At 37.1% G+C, this 24405-nt stretch overlaps 1 protein-coding gene across 5 annotated transcripts in view; it reads left to right on the top strand.

Annotated features, from left to right (window-relative positions):
* The window catches only part of LOC145687718 (prolyl 3-hydroxylase OGFOD1-like), a 134568-nt gene extending 110594 nt beyond the window's left edge, over nucleotides 1-23974 (top strand). For 3 of the 5 annotated variants that reach the window (XM_081761170.1, XM_081761171.1, XM_081761169.1), the window contains 2 exons: nucleotides 11725-11909; nucleotides 23422-23973. In XM_081761170.1, the coding sequence (XP_081617296.1) occupies nucleotides 11725-11909; nucleotides 23422-23562 (326 nt within the window). In that variant the 3' untranslated portion in view covers nucleotides 23563-23973. Of the gene's footprint in view, nucleotides 1-11724; nucleotides 11910-23421 lie in introns of all 5 variants that reach the window. The other 2 variants (XM_081761173.1, XM_081761172.1) reach the window with 1 other exon arrangement.
* The last annotated feature ends 431 nt before the right edge of the window (nucleotides 23975-24405 follow it).

The following is a 24405-nucleotide window of genomic DNA, read 5'->3' as shown; positions in this document are numbered from 1 at the left end:
GGTACTGGCCAAATATCTTCAAAACTGCTCAGCTCGGGTTTAGAATTGTCAACGACACACAGAATCGGCTCACAGCTCATTCACTATCGACCCGAACCGAGAAATGAGCCGAGACAACAGCTCACCCAACCGTTTCGCCGAGCCGAGCTGAGCTTAAGTCTCGCTATAGAGACGAGACGAGATGCGAGCAGTATCCCCTCTCTTGAGCAACACTAAAAGTATTCCATATTACTGTTTAGCTTACATTTCTCATGGCTTCCCTTTTCCAGTGTAATCAAGCCATGATTTCAAAATTACTTAAAACGAACGAACCATTTATCAAACTCGACTGGACTCGAAACTCGACGCGAAAAACTGAATCGGCTCGGAACTAGATTCGAGGATATTACCCTTGACTTGACTCGAAGCTCGACTTGAATTCGAGTTGAGTAGAGTTTTAGCTTGACTCGTGCTCATTCCTATGCGTTAGAAAAAATGGTTGCTAATTATTATTCTGCTAAACTAGTTATATAATAATAACGATGTTGTTGTGTAAAATTAAAAATAAAGAATATAGAGAAACATTACACTACTCTATAATCAACGAGATTCCAGGCTAAGCAAACTATCTGAAAGAACTCCAATATTACATACCATCAGCAACCTATATTATAGTAATAAAATAGGCCTGCTCATCTGAACACAGTTTATTCATATTACCCCCTTACTGTATATCGTTAATTATGGCACCCTAGTTGTTGATAAATATTTTCCGTCGGGGCACTTCAGACATTTTACTTTTACATTCTGTCCACCATCATCATCAGCTCTTAAGAAAAAAAGTATTCTTTCAAATGTTCGATCGGTAAAATATTTTCGTTCTCCATCTTTATAAAAACAACACCAATCAAAGTAAAATAGAGTACCGGTATCATTGCACTCCTAGTTCACTCACTGAATGTATTGATTTGGAGCTGTCAAAATCTACGACAAAATCTTCCAGGTGCTTGCAATCAGTGCACGTGATTTTTCTAAGGCTGTCCTCATCTTCAAAAAACAAGTGGCACTACGAACTTATCTGTTTCTCTGTGTGTCTGTGACTGTCGGTCACTGACATCCGTAGTTCATGCTCGATTGTTTCATTCTGAGAAATTCACTTACAGGAAAGAAACATTTGTTTCCGAAAAAAAAAAAAAATATATATATATATATACATATATTGTAGTTACTCATCCGAAATGTAACGCGAAAAAAGTAACGCAAACTAGGTACGTTACTTAAAAATTTGTAAAGCGTTACCATTACAGTTACTTTGGAAAAAATGTAACGCGTTACTAGGAAACGTTACTTAAAAAGTAACGCGTTACCAGTAACGCGTTACTTGCGTTACGTTACTTCCCAACACTGAGCTCCAGTACCACAGGTAGATTACAGAGAGGACTTTTACATGTAACTACGAGGCCATCTACGATTTTCTAACCTGATGCCATGAGAAAAAGAGTTACCTCAGATATTAGTGACCACTACCCAGGGTTGGCAAAAAACATATTTTTTAAAAGTTTATTGGTTTAAAAAATGTTTAAAGTAATTTGCTCTATGTATTTATAATATATATGGACAGAAACAAGTTTGTTTCGCCTTGGTGTTATTATGCAACAACGGTGTTATGCTGGAAGGGGCCACATAAGCTTAAAGCGGAATCTAAACCGCTTCTTGGCTTACATCCAAAAGAAATTGTCCTCCATTTGGACTCGAAATCTGGACTAATTGGCCCCAAGTGCGATGAGTCTGCCGATTCACTCACGAAGTACTCCTGATAAAAACACGGCTTGTTATAATATAATTTTCAAGAGTCATTTCAGAAAGACAAAAAGATATGCACAAGTGAAACCATTACAGCGATTTATATATAAATCGGGAAACTCCCGCTTTAGCCATTGGGAAAATCCTGTTATTACTTCAAATGTGTTTACTTTGCATGTAAAATTTTAAGGTCAACGTATCATAATCAGTACGCTAAAACTGAGGTACTAATTACAAATTTAGTATGTAAACATCATTCAATAAAATTAAAACAAAGTACAATCCAAGCCAATGTTGTTAAGCAACCTTGTCTTCTTTATAAAAGAAGAGGCATTCAGGCATACTATTTGATTTCGATTCGTGTCTTGTGGCTTAACATCCTTATGTAATACCGAGGTTATCAAGACGATTTTTGCTTAAAGTGACATCCGAACCGCTACTTGGTTTACACTTGAAAGAAGGGTTGTGATTCGACACGGGAATTGAACATGAGGCACCTTGATTAAAACGTGAAAAGGAGGTAAAACCAATGCAGATGGTTGATATGTGAAAAAGTCACACTCATTTAAAGCATTTTTTTTTTCCAGCTGGTTTAAACCAAGATCAGCCAACCCTGCCGCTACCACCCTTGAAGTTATCCCCTGCACACACATATTTATCTCAACGATGCTACCACTAGTGAAATACCCTCTGGCAGTCATTTTTGAAAATACAGTTGAACCTACCTGACAAGTGAGAATTTTTCAAGACCTCCTCAGTGGTGTGAAAATATCTTTCTTTCAATTTTATTTTGAGTTCTGGGAAAACACACACACACCAAAAAAAAAAAAAAAAAAATCAAATGAGGCAATGAACATTATTCCAAAACTTGAATGACGTTTAGTGTCTCGTATGCTGCGATGTTATATAATTGAAGTTAATTTTTGCATTTCCATTTCCACGTTCTGGCATTTTGTTGCTGTAAACATCGCAAGAAAGGAAGATTTAAAAAAAAAATAATAAAAAATAAAAAAATAGCAGGAACCAGTTCTCAATGCACATTATTTTTCTTGCTAAAAGGTAAATTCAAAATACTGTTTTCTGTTCTCTTTGTCTCACCTCACGAGTGAAGATTTGACTATCATTAAATGGGAATGTAAATCCAATACTGTGTTCAACCCACAATTTGTTCACCAAATACGTTATATCGTGGCATATTGCCCCGCTTCGAGTACAATCTTGGTGCACGTATGGGTAACCAGGGCAAGAGTGAACACTTTTTGTAAATCAAAGAATTGCGATGGAATGGTGACAGAGAAAAACGCAATATATTCCCTATGTGAAAGCCTGTTATCTCTAACATATACAGTTTAATTGCCGCAAATCAAGCAGTAAACAGAGTAAACAACGGTTGGGGCAACGATGTACAGTCGAATCAAAACATAGAAACGTAGACGTAAACACCAAAAAAATACATTGAATCACAGATATATATATATATATATATATATACTGATTATATGGAACTAAGAAAGTTATAAAATACCAAACAGATTAGTGTCAAATGGAACTGCCAACAAATGTTACAGTACTGTAGATCATACATGCTATAATTGCAAAATATGAAAATAGGATAAATCAGTTCAACATTAATCACGAAGCACAAAAATGTTACTTCCGGTGCACACAGTGGTCACACACGTACATAGACTTCCTTTGATTAAGATTGGAACATTATTCGTGAAACCACCCGCGTATGCTACAGGAAATCCTCATTTCACCGTTTGGTGTATCTGAAAACAATTTTACACTGAATTGGCCTGGCGTACCCATGAGTGTGGATGACTTTGATGCGAATTTCTACCTTCTTTTGTCTTCCCGTGCAACATGACATATGCTCATCAACTCGGGCTACAGAATTCTAAACGATAACGCAAACGTTTTGTTAGTAGTCTATAGTCGCCAACTTCTGTCTTACCTCTGCAAATGTTTTTTACTCAATGTTACGTATTCGTTCCTACATTTTTCTTTACCCAATTTTAAACAAGCGGCAAGTGTGAACGTTCACACTTGCCCAGTACACTCTTGCCCCGCTTCAGGTATCTTCCAATAATTGCCTGTCATCTCCCGCCAGAGCACTTTTTTCTTTTGCGTACCACTGATAAGAAATACGAACTTGTACAGCTTTCCAAGGAAATATTTCCAATATTGCACCTTCAGCTGAAACTACGTTATAAACTGTGACACTTACCTACGAATCTTTTACTTCTTTCCTTTTGCAACACTTTCTACTCTGCTACTCTTCACACTGCACGCACACGGCTCCCCTCCTTTTCCGTTCCTACATGTGTCATGCCAAACTAATTTTCAACATTCGTTTGTTTACCGACGTTGCCACTTCTTCGTCAATAGCATTTTCACTCTTGCCCCAGCGTTCACTCTTGCCCTGGTTACCCTATTAATTTATTACAATCTGTATCTGTAAAGATAGCCAGAATCATATGCATCACAACAGTAAAGCGCTGTAACGAGGGTTATGAACAATCATAACAAGTGAGTTTCGTTTCACAGTATGAAACTATGGCAGACTTCCAAACTAAGCGAATTTAATGCTCAACATGATGAAGTAGTACATCTATAACTACTTTTTTTTTTTTTTTTTTTTTTTTTTTTTTTTTTGACGGTGAATCCATATCAGAAACTGTTAATCCTACTCACTATTTTTTACTGCTTGTGTTCTATGGCGATAAATACTGAAACTGGAAATCGTTAATTAGAATCACTTCAGGTTTGAATAGAGGGTTAAGGGAGGAGATATAACCTACTCTAGGGACATTAAATTGATTGCCAGAAACCGCTTGTCGATACTCCTCACAATTTTTGCTCTATGGAAATCAGATTTGAAATAGGAAGAACTAGTAAATTTTTAAAAAATTCTGTTTCGGTAGAATGTTGTGGGATGCGATGACATACGTTTGATTTAATGATGATTAGGTTGCAGAAAATCGTTTGTCGCTATCTATTACCATTTCTGTTCTATGGCAATAAATGTTGAAACCGGAAACTTAATTTAAGCTACTTCCGGTTTGAATGGAGAGTTACTTTAGTAGATTGAACCAATTCTTGGTACAGTAAATAGACTGGAAAAAATTGCGTGTCGATATCTTTTACCTTGTTTGCTCTGGAAATTAGTATTGAAACAGAAAGTATCAATAAATTTGTACAGCCTGGTCCGGAAGTGGGCGTGCTCCTAATTGATATTTTCTGACGGTTTTAGGCTTTATCCACATTTGTTTGGTAATGTTGCTTGACATTGTCTGGCAATATTGCTATCCATGTTCATTTGTTTTCTGCTGTTTTCTGCTTGGTAACAGTTATTTGCAGTAAAGTTGTAGTAATCGAATATATGTGACCAAAGTCCATATAGCATTGAACAAAGATTAGTTGTTGCGGTTTGGCTTCACAAAAGGCGTTACACAGGTGACACCATGGAAAGTGTTAAAGCGAATTGTGGGACGTTGTAATGTGGTGAAACGGAACCCCCGATTTTACAAGGAGATGGAGAGAAACCCACAAGGCGTGATGGTGTGAGCTGGAATGAGTGCAACACACATTTTTGGGAATTAATTCTTCGAAGATAATGTTAATGGACATTCTTACCTTGAGATGCTTAATGAGTGGTTGGTGTCTCAACTAGAAGAAAATGGTATCAAAGACACAGCAGGATGGAGCACCAGCGCACTTCGCGATTGACGTGCGCAATTACCTGAATCAGATGTTTCCTGGCCGCAGGATTGGAAGAGGTTGTGCATCTTCACTAGCTCCCTTTGCCTAACCTTCAAGAAGTCCCGATCTGACGACACCAGACAATGCTGTCTGAGGTTTCATAAAACAACAAGTAAGAAAAACTCGATATCACACAACGCAAGAATTACGAGCAGCTGTGGAACACGCCTTCACCGTCGTGACTCCGGAGTATCTCCACGAAACATCTGCGAGAACTTGGTGCAGAATTCAGCTGTGTTACGACATGGATGGTGATCATACTATAACTAACACTATGCTGTTGAAATTAAAGGGAGGGTACTCCCACTTCCAGACCACCCTGTACAAGTTTGGGTGTGGTAGTGTTTCAAATAGTTATGATACGCTGTCTTATCGCTTCTCGCTATTCAATAAAAAAAGTTGAAATACGGAAGTGGCTTATTTGAATTGATTGCTAAAAAAACTATTTGATATATCTTACCTGTCAGCAGACGGACCGAGAAAGGCGTTCTGTAAAACTTCTGACACTGTGGTTTAAGGCCTAGCTCAGTGAGTTTTATTTGGCAAAATGAGTTCAATTAAATTTTGCACTTACATGTAAAGCTGTTCCTACTTAATATTCTATTGCATACTTAATATACTATTGTACATTTATATTCTATTGTACACACGAAATCAAAAATTCCTTTGTCGCACAAAGTTGATTCGTTATGCTCCATCCACATTTCGTGTGACATACTTCACCATTGGCACTCACTTATATATTTTGATTTCTAGAAGCAAACAAGTATACCATCATTTAGAATAACAGAGAGGTGCGTAATTCTGTATAATACAGAATAGTACCCCTATTACACGCAGGATTCAAATCCCTGGAACTTAAGATTTCTTTCGTTTCTCTCAAAGGACCCCAGGCCCTGGGATATTACCTCAGAGTCAGGAGTAAAGAAAGACAAAACTTTATTAAATGGACTTTAAAAAGTAGATAAATAAATAAAACAAAAGGTGATATTTGTTTTTCAAAATCTTGAAAACCTTCTTTTCTGTTAAAAAAAAAAAATCAATTTCCCAGTATGCTTTCTTACCAGGGCCGGATTAAGGGAGGGGCTTAGGAGGGCATGATTGATGTCGTAAAGCTACTTGTATTCCTTTAACTTTCCTACTGTACTTTCATAGAGACGTATTAGGCAAAGTCAGCAGGGGCCACATATTTTCTAGCCCCGGGCCTCCAGTTGGGTTAATCCGGCTCTGTTTCTTACAATAGATTTTACAATTAAAGGACTTTTGTAACATAGATGATCGTACTATACGTCAAATACTCCATCAGATACGCAAGAAAAAAATTAGTTTCTTGATATTCTTTTTAATGTAACTCAAGTATTTTATGTTTCCTTTGTGTATGGTGTGTAGGGTTGGACAAATAAGAAGTAGGTCTTTAGTAATTCCCTTGTTTTAGTTTCCAGCAATGATAGGAAAGAAGAAGGTATTTTGATCGTTAGAAAATTGAGATTTCAAAGAAATTACGTTTCATCGCCTTCACCTGCCGAAATACTGTACGTCCGTTTGACCCATATAAAGATGTTCACTCGTATAGAGGCTATACCGTTCAACGTATGGAGACTAAACTTTAAGCTTACTTATTATTTTTTTTTTTTTTTCGATTCTCGAAAGTGTTTTTCGATTTTTTTTTCCTAGCCTCCAAAATAAATGTGGTTTACTGAAGGGTTATTTATTTTTTTTTTTTTAAAGTGAAGTTTTCTCGAAAACGGCTCGAACGAGTTTCTTCACATTTTACGAATCAATGTTTCACTAGCAACCCTTTAATATAGTATAGGCAGTTTTTGTAGGAAGGAAGAGTTTGTTCATCTATCATAAATATTTTCCTAGTAATCTGACAATATGACTAAGAAGTAGAGTAATGGAGGGAAATGCATGCAAACAGTGTATTCAGAATTTCTATCGCTTAAGGCGTACGTACTCCCGGGTTCGAGTTCCGGTGGAGGAGCATTAACAAATTATAACGCATTGTAGGGTGGTTCCGATTCCACCTCAAAATGTAGGTCAGTGTCTTATATAGCCTCGGTACTGAAAACGGACGCTAAACTTTAACAGAATAGTTGCGCACCTGAAAATCCTGGAAAAGTCAGAGAATTTCAAATTTCCTGGAAAAGTCAGGGAATCTTTTTTTTTATTATTATTATTATTTTAAATATGATACATATGTTTGCTTTTGTATATTATATTAGCATTCGGCTAGCTGGGGGCTTCGCCACCAGATCCCGTGTGAGCTCGGCCTACGGCTTCGTGCCTCAAAAACCCGTAACCATACCGAATTCCAGTTCAAATACCAAGTTTCATGTCTTACCTTCCGGAACCCCCAAATATGAACATTTTATTATGAGTTTTATCCCCACCCAACTGTCCTAGAGTCCCGCACTTAATAAACCTGCAAACATACTGAATTTTAGTTCAAATACCAAGTATCCGTTCTTCCCCATCTAATTTCCGAAAGTTTTTCCTTAGTGGTATCCTAGTTCACAAATCCTATGCACTTTCCAAATTTCATTTTTTTTTTTTTTTTTTTTTTTTTTAGCCTACGCGGCTTGGTGTGGGTGTCAATTAAACTGTTCACCATCAAAATTATAACACCTAGAAGGAGATGAGGTAGAAATGCGAAACTTGACAAACAGAGAGGAAATAAGAGAAAAAAAAAATATTACAGTGATGTGACATGTGACATGAGTAACAGGGTAGCAGAACCTCCAGGAGGTAGTAGCGTGTAGAGCCTCCACGGACGAGGCATGGAGAGAATGAGCCCATCGATGTCTGCTTGAGGTATGGCGTCCAAAACGGCATCCACTCGGCGCTAAAACTCCTCAATATTAGGTAGAGGAAACCTGTTTTAAGCTAGCCGGTGACCCATCATAGACCAGACATGCTCAGTTGGCGAGAGATCGGACGAACCTGTGGGCACGGAAGAAGAACACGCGGTTAGCTTCCAGAAATACGAGGACATTCCTTGCAACATGGGGTCGCGCGTTATCCTGTTTGAAAGTGAGTTATACAGTCCATTGATTAATAGACAACAACAGGGGTGAGCACCTCTCTGATGTACCGTTGGCTGTTCATTGTCCGTGGAATGCGTACGAGACGCGAACGAACACCTACGATGACGGTGCCCCATACCATGATGCCCAGTGAAAGGCCTGTATGACGATGCATGATGCAGGTGCAATGAAGCCTAGTGCCATGGTGCCACCAGACATGCACACACCCATCATGATGCTATAGACATAAGCGGGATAAATTGGAGATTAGTACGACATTTCATTTCTCAGTCCATGCATGATGACGTTCGCACCATGTCTGGCACGCACGCCTGTGTTGGACCCGCAGAGGAATCCGCAGCAATAGGCGGCGAGAGAAAGTCCCAGTTTTGCCAAACGACGAACCACGGTTCATGGGGACACTGAACGTCGTAAAATCGCCCCTAGTTCCTGCACCATCCGTCTTGATGTGACCGTACGGTCTGTTAGGGCCATGTGTACCAGGTGTCTGTCCTTGTGGTCTGTCGTATGACGCAGACATTGGGAACATCTACGTCGCTCTACTGTACCTTCCTGTACCCACTTTTCCACATACATACCACGTTAGGTGCATTCCGTCCTACTCTGGCACCGATCTCTCGGTACGATAAACCACAATCACGGTATGCAACAATTCGGCCCTGATCGAATTGCAAAATTTGCTGGAAGTATGCTGCCGTATTCGACGATGAGGCATTGGGGTTTACTTTTGATACACTACACTCACGACCACGTACATTCCCCGCTCTTCTGCGCCTCTCTGGCCTACTCGAGATATCTGACGCATGACGGCCTTGAGCACTTTGTCATTTCCTTCTACAATCATCCCCTACACCGTATGCAAATTTCATGTTCTTCCGATAACTTCTTCCGGGTGTTGCAATTTTAATGCTTATCAGTTTATTATTTTTTATTGACACTATTTATTTATTTATTTATTGTTTGTTTGTTAATTTTATTGCCTTATCAGTTAGCAGAAGACTCTTCATTCTTATCACTTAAAAAAGACAAGGAAATTCATAATTAATTATGCTATTCCAAATCCAGGGCGTAATTCCCTATCGGTTGAGGAGACGCAACGCAAAAGTTACGTTTTAGTTTCCAGTAACAGGCATGGCAAATATAATTGCTTTTGGCGTGTTGGTGTTGCGTGGTGATTCGCAAATTCGGAGATGGCAAATAAGGAAGGAAGCGCAAAATGCAACTGGCACTCAGGGACCCTCATTCCCTAACAGTTTTCGTCAATTTTAATCTTTACCTAACTGACGAAAGCTGTGAAATGAATGTTCGGAGAACTGTTATGTACAAAGATAATTCGCACTCTCCTACTTTGAGTTTACGTTCGTTGTGAACGGCGCACCTACTGGATAAACTTTTATAGGATTTAATTGTATTTCACTCAAAATATCATTTTAGGCACTTGTTGTAAAATTATGCCTTCCTGTATAATTAGACTGCTGCAGAATTGTAAAGGACAGTTATCTCAATATTCTACTTGGAAATTTTACGCATTGAACCTGGAAAAGTCAAAGAATTTCGTATCTTGAGATGCGCAGCAATCCTGTTTAACGAATAAAACATTAAATTTAACATTACTTGCATAAAGTTAATAAAGCGTTATTTATTTATTTATTTATTTATCTTTTTTTGTTATGTATGAATAAGGAAGTTGGGGATAAACTCGTATTGGTAATGAAAAGCTAAGGGTGTTCGAGTGCGAAATCTTGAGTCAGATATTCGGAACAAAAATAACTACCTAACGGAAGAAGCAGGAAAATTACCCAACATGAATACATCAATGTTTCGTAAGGTCGGGGTGCCTATGATGGCGGAATACGTAGCTTGCATGGAATACATGGCGACCAGTGGTGTACACATAATTTTATCAAGGGGGATCCAAGCTCCCAAGTTGATATCGTTTCAGTGTTTTTGTAAATGTATCGTACGTAACATAGTTTTTTGTTATTATTATTATTATTATTATTATTATTATTATTATTATTATTATTATTATTATTATTATTATTATTTTGAAGGGAGAGTTAAAATCCAGAAAATCTTATTTTTGCATACGTCATTACATGAGATGATTCCATAAAATGTTGGATGGAAAGCTAGTAGGGAAAATGACTGGGTAGATCGAGGAGAAGATTAATAATCCTAACTGAATTGATATAATGTGACATTTTTTCTGTGAACATAGAAGGTTGTTTGAGCCATGGAATGAGTGAATATGCTGGATAATAATCTCATTTGTACATTTCTATATCGAAAGTTAAGGCGACGCAACAACACGTACTGCTTTTCCAGATGTTACTTTAAATGGCTTTGTGTATAGTTCTACATGATTCTCATAACTCGTTCCCGCCATTGGTGGGGAGACACTGGTTCGATTCCAAAAGCTCATGTGGTTCTGATCTCACGTTAAGCTGTAGGTAAGTCCACTGACCCAGTGGTGAAATGGGATATTATACATCAAAACAACAAACTTAAGATTTTCATAGCTGTACCTTTGAAGCCAACCATCACTAAACAAATTCAATCACTAAACAAAGTTCAACGTAATTTTTTTATTATGCTAAGCAATTTGATTCATTTATTAAAATCCTTATGACTATGAAATGTGTTTTCACGACCAGAACTCAGTTTTCGGCTCTTAAAACTTATTGCAGTCTTTAAGTAGTGATTAGTACTTTTCAGTAGCGGATATTAAAGAAATAGATCTAGACACAATGTGCGTCGAGTAAAATTTTCTGAAACTTCTTTATTTGATACATATTTCCGCAGTGTTTTACTGGAAATTTTATGAACTTGTGTGTAGTTGACAGTAACTCAACTTTACAAACGTACATATTTAATGCATATGCTTTTGATTTGTACGAGTAGAAATCGATATGATGGTAAGCTATACTTTTGAAAAAGTAAAGAAGAAATCAAAACTTCATGTCCTATTATGTATGCCTCATACTGCTATACATAATAGTATCAGGCAAGTTATTTTGTGCAGAGTGTAATAATAGGATGCGAAGTATGTATGGAAATAATTATCATCCAAAACTAAGATGACTTTTTTTTTTCAAGCGATCAATAAAGATTTACTTTTATTTTTTAGCAAAACCTGCAGAGTGTTCATTTGAAATGCGGCAGTGGAAACAGGGCTGTTACACAGTCGTACGTGATGACGATTATGATATGGACTTGGAAGCAGTAGAGGTAGCACTCTATTTTGATGCGTCTGGATTAAATGATGATACTGGAGGACAGACGATATACTTAGATAAATTGAACGATGACCAAGTAAGTTACTTATTGAAGTTTCTTTTCTTCGAAGCGAATTTATATGCAATTTTCTGATAATGTGTTTCTGTACATTTTATAGATTTTTACGTGATACAATTTTTATTTTTGCCACAGTATGCTTTCAACCCTTATTTGAGAACTTCGGGCTAAGAAAGTTGTAGGAGGGGTTATTGACACCAGTCTCGTAAACTTAGGCTAACCACAGCAATCCAAGTCAAACACAAGGAAGGTATGTTTTAACGACATTTGGATTGGCCATGAAAATGTGACTATTGTTTCCAATATTTCGAGTTAAAACGGACATTTTATATGTATAGGATGTATATTTGAACACATTTTTTTAGCTAGTGCGATTACTGGTGAACCACAGAAGATACGAGCATACTGTTGATGGGAAACGTGTAGGTGCGGAGGGGGTACGTATGTGTATGTTATTGGCGATGCGCGAGAACCTCCCCCCTAATTAAAACCTTTGAAATGGGAAGATATGCCTTGCGACATATCAAATGAAAGAATGTGAAAAAAAAAAACAAGCTGGTAAAGGAAATATTGAATAGAACGAGTGGTTCTCCAGTAATGACAGAAAATGTACTGTTTACAAACCCTTTTGATTGCAGTTCTCATTATGGACTGATACTTTATAGAAACGTAATATCAGCAAGTAGGTGTTGTGTATTTGAAAACAACCAAAGGTTAGCAGTTATGACGAAGAAGAGCTACCACAAACATGCATAGGACAGTCGTCCTGTTTTGATAGCAACAAACTCAGGAATAGTAACTGCGGCCTAGTGTCAGTGTTGCATTCATGGTGGTTGTGGCCTACTTGATTGGTCCAAGTTATCGTGTAGTAATATTATGAACAGTTGTTAAATTACAGGAAAGAGTGGAAATTATTTTTATTTATGGATCTACTGGAAGTGCTAGGGGAACTGCGAGACTTTTTAATGAAAGATATCCCAATAGAAATGTGGTCTACTCGTAGGTCCAGCAATTAGTTACTAAATTCACCGAGACTGGATCGGTAGCTAACAGGAAGCGGTGCGGTAACAGAGTAGTTGACGAGCTAGCTGAAATTGAAATGCTAGGAACCTTCATAGCTAATCCAACAACATCAATACGAAACGTTGCCGCAAGTACTACATTGTCTGTAGGGTCTGTACAAAAAGTGTTAAAAAGATCATAAATTTCATCCTCACAAAATGCACATTTTACATGAACTACAAGAAGACGACAATGGCAGGAGAGTGCAGTTCTGTGAGGAAATGACAAGTTACTACGACAAGTGTCAAATCTAGTGAAACAAATTTGTTCTTCCGATGATTGCACCTTTTATTTAGATGGGTTTGTCAACAAACACAATTGCCGATATTGGTCAGATGAAAGTCCACATCCTTTTGTTGAAGGCCCTTCGTAAATTCCACAAAAACTCAATGTATGGGCTGGAATGTTTGGCAACGCTATCGTAAACCATTTGTTGCTTGATGACAATTTAACTGCTGACATGTATTTAAATATCTGCTTCTACTTGAGGACTTCATACATCCATTAATTACTGAGTTAGCTGAAAATAGTATGGATGAAGATAGTCACTTGGAGTTTAATAAACACCTTGTTCATTTTCAACAAGACAGCGCTCCTTCTCATTACCCTGTGATAGTTCGTAACTTTCCTGACAGGTGGATAGGTAGAAGAGGACCAATTGAATGGCTCGCCAGTCGCCCGATTTATCACCACTAGATTTTTTTTTTCTATGGGGACATCTTAAATCGGTTGTGTATACGACACAAGCAGCAGGTTTGGAGGATATCCAAAACAGAACAAACACCGAGTGCCGGGCTATCCCTAGACACACATTTGAAAACGTACGGAGTGAATTTGAAAATAGATTGTACTATTGTATGAAGACGAATGGTGAAAATTTTCAACAGGTGTTATGAACTAAAGTAAACTTGGTACACAATGACTGTAAAATGCCTATGGTAAGAATCATGCTTCGGTTCTCTTGCTAGATTTAGTTATTTGGTTACAGTGACACTTAATGGGTTAGACCGTTGGAGCATTTGGATACGTTAGTCGCATTACGCATTCATATTGCTTTATAGTCTCAATAGGGACACTTAATACTATGAGGAAACGTTTTCATCCACATCGCGTACATTTTTTGTTGTTCTTAAAGACCCAATTGTCCGATTGCAATATTTCCTTTACCAACCTGTTTCTTTTTTCACACTCTTTAATTTGATATGTCGCAAGGTATATCTTCCCATTACAGATATTTTAGTTGGGGGGAGTTGGAGAGGTTCTCGCACATTGCCAATAACATACACATATGTACCCTGCGCCCCTACACGTTTCCCATCAACAACATGCTCATATCTTTTGTGGTTCACCAGTAACCGCACTGGGTAATTTTCATATGTACACCCTGTGGTCTTGGTCCTTGTGAAGGAACGACATTTTATAACATTAGCGGGTTCGTGTCCTGGTTATCTCTGTTCGTTATGGGGCCATTTATAACAGTATTGGTCCAATCCTTCTGCTTCCCTATGACAGAAAGCCATTTATAAGGGTTTGAATATTGGGTTTGAATCCTGGACGTATCCTTTAGGATTTACTTTGGTTCGGAGTCTACTAAAGCCGACCATACAACCACTGGACAGTACGGTTCAGAGTTCGGGTCAGAACGTTCTTGGAGATTGACGCAAAGACTGATTCCAATTGTATTTCTAATGCCGATACAATTTAACAATACGAATATTATTACATTGTATAGGCATTTGCCTAATTATGCTGGAAAAAAAGAGTAAATTAATTTTTCTTAAACTCTAAAACATAAATTTAGAACATAGTGATAATTTTGGAAAAGGATACTGTAATTTCTTAATTTTAATTAATAACACTGAAACTTCACAAACACAAATTAAATTACACTTTGGCACTTTGATCTAAATAATTAGATATGATAATGCATTTTTACACTCGGCCCAACACTCTTCACTACGAGTGCGGGAATCGGGAGCTACCGGTTGAACTTCTTCCATTATTTTGCACTTTTACTGATCACTCGCATTGATATGCTGAAAGAGGATTCCTGGGTGGTTCCGTGGATAAGTATTTGAAGTCAGAAGATGGGTTTTCCTCCTCTTCCCATTTCATGTCTTCTTTTTGTACTGCATCTGTAGAAACTTCTCCATTCCGCAGCTAACTCCTTGGCGTAGAAACAACTTTACAAGTAGCAATTGCAAACAAACGTTTTAAACTTGAACTTTTCTTTTCTCGGCAACATTTTCATCGTGATTATATATTACTCACTAATGTAGTTTAACGCACTATACATTTAGTATTTGTTACTATGTTCACTACACAAGCGACAACGATTAATTTTACTTCAAGCTTAACAAGGTATGCGTACTGTTGATCATGTTAAGGTTTCTGCCAGACTATATAATTGACTATATTTCAAAAGAATATACTTCGTGCAATGTTATCCGTTCTTGTTTTTAAGCTCCGACTCCCCGTGCTTCTACCAAGGAGAGGAGCTCGCAACGCAACCCGTTGATGTCAGAGCTAAAAGTAGCTATGCCAGTCTATAGGCATTAATGCTTAGAGACGATGTTCGCTTTCTACGTTATATTTCAACACCTTATTTGGGGAAGCGAGCGTCGCAGAAGCACATACACACATATATACTTATGTCCGTTGGCGAAGAGAAAAATTCTAAGAATTGGCTTTATACGAGGTTCACTCAAAAAGTTTAGATTTTCTTAATATTCGAAGAGATGTAACTGTACAGTTCAATATATATATATACAGGGATATATATATATATATATATATATATATATATATATATGAGAGAGAGAGAGAGAGAGAGAGAGGGAGGCAAAAGTCTGGATACACCCCTATAAAATTCAAATGGTGTGACGAACCATAATGTCGTTTGGTATCGAGTATCTATAGGTAGGGGCGCAACTTACAGGAGCTATGGCGAGAGCAGCAGGCATCTTGAAATCCGTGATCTTGGATTTGGGTTTCGTTTTTCAAATGGGAAGGGGGTCATTTCGCATATCATTTTAGATTGCTTTTGTCTGATGAATACACTTGTACAATCCATTTTGCGATATTTTTATTTGTGTGCTTTATAACTTGTTAAAGTTTGGGACACTTGTCAGAGTCAGCATTACAGCATATGCTCAATATGACTTCAATTGCGCTGGATACGCAATCGGAGTCTTTTTGCCAGTCGTGCTGCAGACGTCGCAGGGTCTGTGGGTCAACAGAGGCACACACCTCCTTAATAGGGCGGCAGAGATGGGCCACATTGTTGATTTTTATCTCATACACAATTGATTTCAAATGACCCTATAGATAAAAGTCAAGAGGTGTGAGATCAGGGGACCTAGTAGCCATTCCATAGGATCCCTCCTACCTATCCAGTGACCTGGAAACTGTTCATCCAGAAACTGTCTGACCTCAGTAGTATAGTGGGGAGGAGCACCATCCTGTTGGAAGAAAATTGGGAAATCACCCTGCGGACTCATCAACGTTAGAAACACATAATCACGGAGCATGTTAAAACACCTCTCCCCATTCAAGGTTTCATAAATAAACACCGGACCCACGATTCTTGTGTCCCAAATCCCACACCAAACCACTTTTCCACCACCAGCACCTTTACAAGAATCTACCAATGAGGGGTTTGCATCTCACAAGTAACGGCGATTATGTTTGTTTACCTCTTCTTGCACATAAAAGTTAGCTTTGTTGTTGAACAACACCTGTTGAATTAAGTTTGGATTTCTGTCGCATTGATCCAGAGCCCATTCTGCAAACTGTAACCGCCAATCAGGGTCGTCCTCCGAGAGATGATGTTGCAACTGTAACTTGTACGGGCGACATTGGTTTGTGTGCAACACATGCAGGATTGAACGCTGATTGACACCGGATATTGCTGATAACCGGCGCGTACTGTGATCTGGACTTTTCACAACCGATGCCACAATTGCTGTTGCAGTCTCCTCGTCAGTGGTTTTTCTTGGACGTCCACTGCGGTGCTTGTCCTCCACAGAACCTGTTGCACGAAATTTGTCCAATAACCTGGAAACTGTCATATATGAAATGTCATTTCCCTCAGGATGCCGGGCATTAAACTCAGTAGCAATCACTGTGGTACTTCGTCGATCACTCATTAACAAAATTTCAATCCGTTCCTCCTGTGTAAGTTTCATTGTTGTTCACATGCAATGATAAAGAAAATGGATTATCTACTTGCAATTTTAAGATCATAACTCCTACACAAATAAAGATATCGCAAAACGGATTGCACAGATGTATTCCTCGGAAAAAGATAGTCTAAAATGATATGCAACATGACCCCTTCCCATTTAAAAAACGTTACCCAAATCCAAGATTCCTAATTTCAAAATGGCTACGCTGTCGCCATAGCTCCTATAAGTTGCGCCCTAGCTATAGACACTCCATACCAAACAACATTATGATTTCTCACATCGTTCGACTTTTATAGTGGTGTATCCAGACTTTTGCCTCACCCTGTATATATATATATATATATATATATATATATAATGGCCTAAAAGTAGTTATACACCCCTGCATTGATCAATTCTAGTATATAGATTTATTTGCTTCGACTGTTCCGGGCTTGAGTTATAAGTAAAAAGACATTAAGAATAAATAATAAAGAAACTAGGTCTACCTGTTTGATAACAATAAGAAATTATATAAAATATGGAACGGAACTGTATACCTACTTTTGGGCCACCCTAGTAGACCGTCGAAACCATCATTTTCTAAAAACAAAGCAACAATGGGAGGAACAGAAAAAGAAACAAAGAAGCTAAAGACAAAAAAAAAAAAAATCATTCTGAACGAGCTTAAAGCTGAGAAGACTAAAGCAATGGAGAATATGCGCAATATTGATGATGAAATTAAGCGTTTAGAGAAGTGGAATGAATTACATACAGGTAATAACTTAAAATTATGTAGGCGCATGAGAGGATGATTTAGATTTTTTTTTTTTAAAAAAAAAGTTACTTCCCAATATATCATCCCGTGGAGAAACTAAATATTCTCCAAACGTATCGGAACAGCAAGCTAGTTTCGTCTTCAGTGGTAAGGTAACAAGCATAAAGGTGAAAGGGAGAAATATGGTATGGAAAAACGAATACATACCACCAAATAAATATAACGTAAGAGATGGATACTAAAAGCAACGTGTAGAGCACAGTGGACGAAAGAAAGAACGGGCTGAGATGAAGGAAGCGTGGTGTCTATGCACGTCACTATTGCCAGATCCAAAATATACATCAAAGGTATGTACCCAAATTGTATCAATGTTGCCAGAATCCAGATTTAAAGCCGATTTATATATATTTATGAATAATGAATGATTCTTTAATTTCACGTCGTTGTTTTGTTTTTTCCTGAACCTATCACATTAACGTGTTTCATATTGTGTGTATGTTTTTTGTAGGTGGTATGACAATCCCAACATATCCTCTTGTGACTTTTTTGATTTGATGTGTTCTTTAATTCGGGTGCTGTATTATGTTTGGTTTGACTTATATATGAAGCATCACATTCACACTGAGTCTCGTAACTACCTGACCTAATTAGTGGATCAACAAAATAACTTTCAAAGCCAGTGAGATGCTTTTCTAAACTTTTCAGAGGGATACTGGAAGCAGATCTGTTATGTTTCGCAAGAATACGTTGAATTTTCGTCGATAATTGTGGAAATTAAGTAATTTCTATCCAAGTTTTTGCTTCTTTGGGAATAACTCCTTTAGGAGTCTGCACCGATCTGTGTGTTTGATTAAACCGTTTTTGTAAGGTATTCAACTTATAAACGTTCTTTTGTCCTATTTGATATAAGAACTTTATTTCATCATTGAGAGCATTTGGACGATCACACATTAATTGTGACCTGCAAAAGAAAAATATTGGCCTTGTACAGTAGTGGATGGACTGACCGTTGATGTATATACTGTAAGTAGTGCCTGCAGTGGGTTTTCCACATATTTTTGTTTAAGTTATCTGATTCACGATTGAGAGTGAACTTGAGCCTAGAATGTTGATTATTCAACTGTTCAAATATTTGTGAAAGAGTATTTTCGTCACATACAAGTAGTAAAATATCATAGGCGTAACGATAATATCTAATATATTTAAATGTACCCTTTTGTATAACAGACGTTTCTAACTTATTTAAAACAATGTTGGACAGTATCGGGAACAGTGTATTCCCTATGGGTAGACCATCATTCTGGGAAAAATAATGATTTTCAAATTGAAATACCTTGGTTGTTAAACATACCTCAAGCAGCTGTAACAAGAAACAAGTTTCATAAGGAGATGCACCATAATAACCAATACCGTGTATTATTGATTGTAAGTTCCACGGTATGTACGGGTATGGGTACATATTAACCTTTATGGATGCAAGCAAAATAGCATTAGCATCTACAAGTGATGACTACTGTTGTTTAACGTCAAGATTGTATTTTATAAGCTATTTGAAACCACTGTTGTAATCATTGAGAAGATTTTTTTACCATTTGGATAGTAAGCTGGATGGCTGAAACCTGATATGATCAGATGAAGGGGAATGTCAGGCTTGTTTGCTTTCGGAAGGCCATAAATAATGAGAAGGCAAGGTGCATGTATTTTTATCCTTTTTAGAGTCAGTCAACAGCGAAGAAGAAGAATTATCCATTGCACAGTTTTTATGACCTGTAGCAATGAATTGCGCGGATGTGAAACAAAATTGCATTTCTCAACTATTTTGAAAGTGCCGGAAGCGTACCTCTGTTCAGGCATAATTACATATTGATTTCCTTTGTCAGCCTTCTAACACCAAATTTTAACTTGTCAGTGTGTAGGCATATCAACTCAGAAGCCATATTTCATCATTATTGTACTGAATTTCTTCCAACCTGTTCATTTTAAAACTATACACAAATCAATTGTTAATACCTGAGACTTTTTCTTAACGTCTCACGATTATGCCCCCAGCCTAAAGCAGACGGTGGTGATGAGATATATGATAATGGTGCAATGACGAAAGTTGAGAGGAAACCTCAGAACCCCAAGAAAGTTCACGCACACTTCGTTTGTCCACCACAAAGCTAACTTAGTGCAGGTTGGGATCGAACCTGGGACCCCACACACCAGAGAGGGCGCTCTACTACTGAAAATAGCTGACGTTTGTTTTCCTAATCGGACACCGAATATATAGATTGTAGATTTTACTTTTCCTAACTTTCTTATTTAGTACTAAGTATATGTGACGGTAATTCAAATACGCATTTCAGGTACAGTGAAACATTTCAGCAAGCTGATTTTTATGTTCCCTGTTTTGACTTTAGATATCTTAACTGTTGTCGGGTGCGTGTCATAAAACAGCATGATCTTCATTGTTCTGCAATCAGATATCACTAATAGTTCATTATGGAAAAAAGGAATCCGTAGCATTTCGCTATAAGGAAGTATTATATTTGTAACTTCGCATTACACAGATTTTCGTGTAACTGTGTTTTCGCATTACACAGGTAATGAAAAAAAAAGAAATTTCAAATCCAGAATTTCCTCTGCATATATATACCTAGTACTTTAAAATCTTACATGTTGCTCTGAATTGAGTATTTGGTGTCATAAACCGACTTTTCGACAAATTTGTCAACAATAATAAAGATTTGAAAGACATAACTGATTCTGTTTTACAGTCCTTGTTAGCGGTAAAACCAGATTATTCCGTAGGTTTCACAATACTTTGAAAACTTTGAAAGTGGTGATCACCTCAATTATAGGAGGAAGAGTTAGTAGTTTTAGTTATTCAACTTATTCTTAAAACACAACCGACCAAATAGATGCAATGTTTAGCTTTTAAATGTGTATTTTGAAAACCATCTTTGAGATTTCATCCTTAAACATGTGCAACTACTCGACGATTCCAGTAATGACGTTTACAACGGGATAATTATATCCTGTACTAGCAACAGCAATATTGAATGCTAAATTTCTCAAGGATTCATGTATTTGCATACAAGTAGAATGAATATATTTTGTTTTTGTATATGAATTCAAGATTCCACAGAGAGTTCAACATAAGCTATTAGTCACAATTAGCGCACAGACAGACTAGCCCCAGACCTAGGGGCGCACGTTGGACGAAAACTTAATAAACGAGATGAAAGAATACAAAATTGAATAATAATAATAATAATAATAATAATAATAATAATAATAATAATAATAATAATAATAATAATAATAAATATGATTAAAATCAATGCAAACCCTCTCCAAATAATAATTCTTTTAACAAGTCTATTTGCTTCAAACGTTAGTCGTTAAGATCGAATGGGGTTTTAACGTTGTAGTTGCAGCATACAGTTGCATAGAGGCGGATGCGTAATGCTGTGCAGGTGTGCAGCGCTTCTGCGCGTGGGCGTCACACAACGCCCTATAACTATACAAGAATTCATTAAAATTTATTCAAAAAAAAAAAAAACTTAAAACAAAGGTGTACAGAAAGTTCCTTTTTTTCTATTGTATTAAAATTTTGTATGTTAAGGTGAGGGTCTTCAAAGATTTGTCGGCCTAGGAGTGGCAAACCATGAAACCCGCCTTGCATGCAGACGGGTCATCTTCATTCTCTTTTGGGAGGGTATAGAATTCTCGGTTCTGAAATAGCCTAATGAGACAATTGATAAGTTACTCAAACAAACTTTTGTCTATTTAAAAAAAAAAAAAAGTATGAAATAATTACGTTGATAACGTAACAACGATGTGCTGACTGTGCTAGTCAAACATGCACCCTCTAATTTCCCAAAGCAAATGTGTGTTGTAAGGCCATAGAGCTTAAGTCCGATACTTACATGACAGACTTTTGTATGTGAAGTGCTGCTAGATTCGACTGCTGTACAGTTACAATGTATGCACTTTTTCTGGTTCTTATGCATCCGAAAGGTATATCTGTGACAAATTAACCATTTTTGACGTTATTTATAAAACTTCGTTTTCTTGTGAATTTATTAGAAGTTTCAAAAAATCCTTCGGACTTAAAATAGTAAAACAATTAAAATAAGAAATAATAGATATATGTAGTACTCTCGAGATGTTTGGAAACACCCTAGAAAAGTGTACAACACAAAGATAGTTAATAATATAAACTGTTTATCTTCGTCTGGAAGAGCTTATTGCATGAATCAAGAACAACAGAAACGTGCTGTCTGCAGCAGATTCGTATAGCATGAAGCATTCATTAATTTTAGATTCTTCGAGGTAACCGCTCCTTGTCTTAATGACTGAATTGCATACACTCAGCATACGCTGGATCAACTTTTGCAGAACTGATGAGGGGATAGTTCGTCATTCTTACTGGAGAATGTTCCACAAGGCGTAGCACTTGTAATACGCTGTACTTTTGCGCACAATCTCCTTTATAATTCGACCCATGTTTTGCAATTGGGGGATTGGGAATACATCCCACTGTATTCACAGTGAATTATATGCAGTTGGGCTGCAGGAGTTCTCTGAGAAGACTCCGCACAAAGTGATGGCGTTTACTCCCGAGAATTTGGAACGTTGATTCATCTGTAAATAACACCCTTTCCCATTCCTTTCCTGTCCAGTTGTCGTATTACCTAACTAACTGAAATCAAATTCCTTAATGGCGGTTTCTTCTCTCCTACATACCCTTTGAGCTTTTTCTTAACTAAGTGTCGTCTTACTGTTGACTCACGGGGTATTCCTGCTATGTGAGAGTTCAGCAACCAAGTGGCGGACGGTGTTGAATTGATCGCACTCATTCGTCACTACCAAGTACTTATCTCAAGCCGCGATGTTTTTCTGGATTCTCCAGAGCGAGGGCGATCATCATAGTAGGCTGTATCTCGATTCTAGTGTATAGTGTTCACAGCTCCATTGACGGACAGTTTCAATGTCTTTCCTATTTGTCGCACAATATACTCTTCTGGGCTGCTATTGTTGGTACGCTTGTCAGTCAGTATGTTTCCACTCACTTGCAGCACACTCTAGGGGAAAGTCACTTACTATTAATCAACTGGTTTATCTGTGTCGCTACCAAAAACTTTTATAAATCGGCGTTATCAAACAATTTTGCCTTAACAGATAAGGTGTTTCCAAACTCGGGAGGGTAGTTACTTAATCTCCTTAGCCCCTACAAGAAATCCAGTACACAACATTTCTCTTTCTATTTCCAGTAATAAAAATGAAAAAAAGAGTTAACCATGTATGCAATTAGAAAGTTAATGTGTTTTTTTGTTCTGACTGACGATAATACTTGAAATCCAATTTTTATATTTAGAAAGTTAAATTAGAAAGCTCTTTTGAAAATCTTTTTTCCTTTATTTTTCAGTTCAGCTTGTTTAATGTATAAATGATTAATTGAGGAAGGAAAATAATTTATACATAGTGGTTTTAAAATAAAGTTTGTTGTACTGATTAGTATTAATTTTATTTTCAGTTACTAGTCGTCACACCACAACCGAATGCCATGAGTTTGGTTTTCAAGGAGAAAGAGTGTGCACGGTTTACGAAGTACGTAAACCATCGCTTCGAAGGAAGGTACTTCGAGTATTTCGGAAGATTCTTTGAGAAGATCTAGTTAGTACTTTATCTGGTCACATACCAGATAAATTTTAAGCCTTTTGTCTGTGATATTAATGCTAGCAGGAACAGCTACATACCTATTTTGTTTCAAGCATCGTAGATTTTTTATACTTCTCATTCATTGTTCATTTTTTTCTTTCTTATTTGTCATATTTTTGATTCATATTTTGAAGACCTATTTCATCACATTCTTGATTAATTGTTTAAATATATATATTTTTATATATTTTGTCCCAGTTAGAAATAGAGCTTTAAAGGAGTTGTAAGAGCTTTAATGTTGTTGCCAAATAAACTTTATGCTCCAGCGGAAGGTGTTAATTTTTTAAAAGTTTATAAGTATTTTTTTTAAAGTTTAAAACTGTAAACAGTTTACAAAATACTTGCACCATATTTCAAAATAAAAAGTTTTTAAAAGTTTAAAGAAAAATAATCGACATTTTTCTTTCTTTTAATCCATTTTCACTGACTTGGATAACTGCCATATTTAGAAGTTATTGTTCACTTTGATTCTTAAATTTCTTTTATATAGTGCATTACTGATTTAAAAAATCAGCTTTTGTGTGTTGTGAAAGTAATTCCACAAATTCTGCAGGTTTGGCTTCTTCAGGTATATTTTCTGACGTACAGTATACTTTCGTTTTCGATTTGACAAATGATAGATGTAAGAGGGGCGTAAACCATGCGCCCCTCTTAAATATAGAACGAAAAGAAGTTGTCGTCTCTGCCAGTTGAAAAATGAAGGCGACGTAATGCGCGCGAAATGCAGGCGCTTTATTGTCCAGGGAAGACGTCGTTGGAAATAGCGCTTCCACTCACTGCGTTCTGGATGTATTATTCA

Source organism: Thermobia domestica, chromosome 6 (assembly GCF_964235325.1).
Source record: "Thermobia domestica chromosome 6, izTheDome1.hap1.1, whole genome shotgun sequence".
In the NCBI taxonomy this organism is placed as follows: Eukaryota; Metazoa; Arthropoda; class Insecta; order Zygentoma; family Lepismatidae; genus Thermobia; species Thermobia domestica.
Note: the sequence above shows the minus strand (reverse complement) of the source record. Positions and strands in the feature narration are given on the sequence as shown.